Consider the following 3,909-nt stretch of genomic DNA (forward strand, 5'->3'; position numbering starts at 1 on the left):
GGGATGACATATGAAGCTCTCCCCTCCTAGGATCCTACTTCTGCCCGGCTTGAAAAATGACTCGGGTTGACTCAGTTGTCTACCTAAAGATGCCACCTATTTTCTGGTGGAAAGGTTGAATATCTCCTCTGTGACCCTGCTCCTGTGAACACTTTCATTCACTTTCTGGGGCTACTTAAAGCAGTTAACAATCTATGCCCAAGCATATGCAAACTTATCTCCGCATTATACCTCTTGGAAGACACAGGGACAGAAGTAGCACCCTGTCCAGAGAGGATGTGCAGGCAGCCACTTTTGTGTCCCTCTAAATCCAGGATTAATAATGCTTACATCACTAGAACAGCTTGATAGCTACCCATGTGACACTTTTCAAGACTAGAATAATAGGAACGCAAAGCATCTGGTTTTATCTTCAGCACTTCCTAACACAGGGGGCTTCTCGAAAGGCTATCATTGGGCTAACCTAGTTGGCTTCATGCGATTGCTGTGGCTGGGGGAACTCTCCAGGGGTCTATTTCCCCTCTGAGGCAATGGAAATAGCATAGAGAGGCTGGTGTATGGGAATAATATTTGCCTGTTTGTGGGACTGGGCCCTGTTCTGAGTAGCCTGCAACTAAAAGATCACACTTCTGGCAGCTTTCTAAACTGTATCTGTCCTTCACTGCCACACCCCAGAACAATAAACAGCAGCAGCAAGTCTTTTATAGTAAAAATCTTGCAGGTGTAGGTGGAGGAGGACAAGAATAAAAAAGGAATTTCTTGCCTGTAATATTTATTTTAGCATAACATAACAAAAAATTCCTGTTCCTCCTAGTTTGCAAGTAGTATAGCTCCTTGTAAGACTTTCGAGTTGTAATGCTGCAGTGTGAAATGACATTGCTGCCATCCCAGTAACTGCAGTATTCATGCAGGGTTTTTCTAGCTGTATAAAAGGTTTTCAATGCTATATTCATTAGTCCGCCCGTGATCCTGACCTTTTCCCTACTTCTAGAGCCATTTAGTTTTGTTCTGAAGACTGAACCACCTATTTGACAGGACTTTCTGCTTGCTGGTGCCAAGACTGAGCAGACAAACACTGGAGCTTATTGCACATGCACATAGTGTGTAGAAGAGCATTCATTCTTAAAAAAGGAGGGGGCAAGTTAGGTACCAAACACAATGGCTACGTTCATGCTGTGTTTGAGATGCAACTATTTATACTTCAAGGACAAAATATGCAACACACCCTTTATCTAGAGCTATAAAATAGTAGCAAGTCTGGTAAATATGAAACCCTTCACTGTTCAAAGAAACATTTGTGGGTTTTCCTGAGACAACATGGTGGAGTGCCTGTCAGCACTTGCTGTGCTCCCTGTTGTGTCATGTCAGGGAAGTTTTAGCCCCAGGCTTAAAAAGCTGACAGCAGGGGAGTCAAATCCACTCAAGTATCAAGCTGGTTCACACCACTATAATCTCTGGCAAAGTGCCCCATTGCAGCAAGTCCTTTGGAAAAGGTTCAAGCAGTACAAAGTTAGCCATAACTTCATTTGTGCTGCCATGGGTTACAGGAGGAGAATGGAGCCAAGAAAACGGGTGGAGCTTGTTGAGAATGAGGTGTGTGGCCAAGGCAAGTGGAGATACAGCACATCTGTATGTCTTTGGTGCCATGGGGACTCCTGGGCAGCCTTTACTATAAATTAAAGCTACCCTAACCTCACAGCCACAATCCTTAAAGAAGGCAGTGGTGTCAAGACTATGTACTCACTCCTAGTTTAAATCCTGCTGCTATGCAGGGAAGAACTGCTTTCAGATCAGTTATGACTGAGCTCTGGGATCTGTTGGGGGTGGGGGGAAGCTTATTTAATTTAGAAATCCATAAATATAAGGTCAGTCTATAAAGCAAGCTTTATTCTTTTTTTTGGGTTTGCTTGTAGCTATGACTTAGGCATAGAAAATCGTGATGCAACAGATGACAAAGTGACAGTGCAAGCGGCAGAAGCCATAAAGAAGTACAACATTGGCATCAAGTGTGCGACCATAACCCCTGATGAGAAGAGAGTGGAGGAGTTCAAGCTGAAACAAATGTGGAAATCTCCCAATGGGACCATTCGTAACATTCTGGGTGGTACAGTCTTCAGGGAAGCTATTATCTGCAAGAACATCCCCCGACTGGTGACTGGATGGGTGAAACCCATTGTCATTGGCCGTCATGCATATGGGGATCAAGTGAGTTACTTTAGGGTCCTTCTAGTTTAAAATGTTACTGTGTATAACTGAAGATTCCAAGGGAATAGGACTGGCACAAATTCTATACACCCAACACATCTGACATCTCATAATCCTGTTTGTTATGTGTGATTTATGGATCACAGTAAACCTTCCACCTTTCTCCACATACATTAATTAGTATTCTTACAATACCTAGCATATTGCTTTGGTCCATGACAGAGACCCCTGAGTATTACTACACTTCTATTTTTTTTATAATATACAGAGGTCCATGCTAGAGGTTGGGTGCTGAAGAGTAGCACATGCTCCAACTCCTAGAATCATTCTGACTACTTCAGCACCCTAGAGGCAAGAATACCTTTCCCAACTACTGCTGAGGTACTTCATTTCACCCCGATGCAGTTGTGACTACAAAAAATGCACTGTACCCCCAAATCTTTTCCTTTCTTCCCATCTCAGTGGTGGTGAGCAATTTTCTGAACAGCTTGCAGATTATCTAACTATAGTTTCAAAATCTCTGCTAGGTCTATTTCCACCAGACATTATGACAACTTTTCCTTTTCATTTCTGACTACATACCTTTTAAAAAAGGAGAGGGGGAAAAAAGGATTATATTGTTTGGATACAGTTAATCAGGCTTGGTTTGCTTGGGGAGACTAGACAAATGTTAACTTGGAGACCTCAGATCAGGTGGTAAAGAAAAGCATTCCCCAGCTTTCAGTTATGTCTTAACACTGTAACAGTTGATGTAAGATGAATCTGTGAGAGTCCTCTGATGTTCAGTTTGTAAAACTCAATTTACCTGCAGGAGTCATACTTGGGCAGACCAAACCACACACACACACACTGGCAGCAGAACCACTCTTCCCACATCCCCCTGCCCCCCGAGCACAAAATCAAAATTTAGGCAATATCTAGAGATAAGTCAGACTCTTGAAGGAGAAAGAGAGTAGTCAACTTACTAGCCTCATTTGCTTCTATTATATAAGTAGGTCTTTCACGTATGATGAAAAGCAGGAGGCAAACTGGTGGGTTTTTTGGGTTTGTTTTTGTTTGTTTGTTTTTAATCAACCTGCCACATTTTTACTTTCATATTAAGCTTTTTGTTACAAGTCAATTGGCACTGACGTTTTAGTGTTTATGGAGATTTCTTCAACAGTCCAATTGATGTGACCACTGGGAGGCAGCAAAGCCTGACTATTTCACAAGCCCTGGGCTTTTTTCCCAGCACAGCCACACATCTGTGCAATGCAAAGTGCCATCATCTCGTGCATCAGCATTCCTATATGTGCAGTGGGAACTGTTGTACTCTTCAAAGTGTCCTAAGATCCCTGGAGGCAAAGTGTTTAACAGAGCTACATATTTGTTGAATAGGTGCTAAGCACTAGTACTTATAGGGCATTTCTTACATACTTAACCTTCTGATCTCCCCGTACCATTTTAGCTATGTCCCTATCAGCAGAAAGAAATCCTTGAGCCTTGGCCTTGGGGGAAAAAGAATATTTTGTTTTATAACTTTAAGAAGTAAGCCAGAGGCATTGTATAACTGAGGCAGTGGAAAGTGTAATAGAGGTGCACAGTCTCATGCTAAGGCAGAAGACTGGAAGCCTGCCAAAGTGAGTGAATAAAGTAAAAGGAGTATCATGGGAATAGGGAAAGGGGACAACAGGCATAGAGCTAGAGAAGTTGCAAAAGAGTTTA

General features: G+C 42.5%; 1 protein-coding gene across 1 annotated transcript in view; it reads left to right on the forward strand.

Moving 5' to 3' along the window:
* Positions 1-3,909, forward strand: part of IDH1 (isocitrate dehydrogenase (NADP(+)) 1, cytosolic) — a 47,592-nt gene that overhangs the window by 14,352 nt on the left and 29,331 nt on the right. Inside the window, exon 3 of the mRNA XM_019523449.1 lies at positions 1,914-2,205. Coding sequence (XP_019378994.1) covers positions 1,914-2,205 — 292 coding nt within the window. The remainder of the gene's footprint in view (positions 1-1,913; positions 2,206-3,909) is intronic.

This window comes from Gavialis gangeticus, unplaced genomic scaffold (genome assembly GCF_001723915.1).
Source record: "Gavialis gangeticus isolate Ggan-Ray unplaced genomic scaffold, GavGan_comp1, whole genome shotgun sequence".
In the NCBI taxonomy this organism is placed as follows: domain Eukaryota; kingdom Metazoa; phylum Chordata; order Crocodylia; family Gavialidae; genus Gavialis; species Gavialis gangeticus.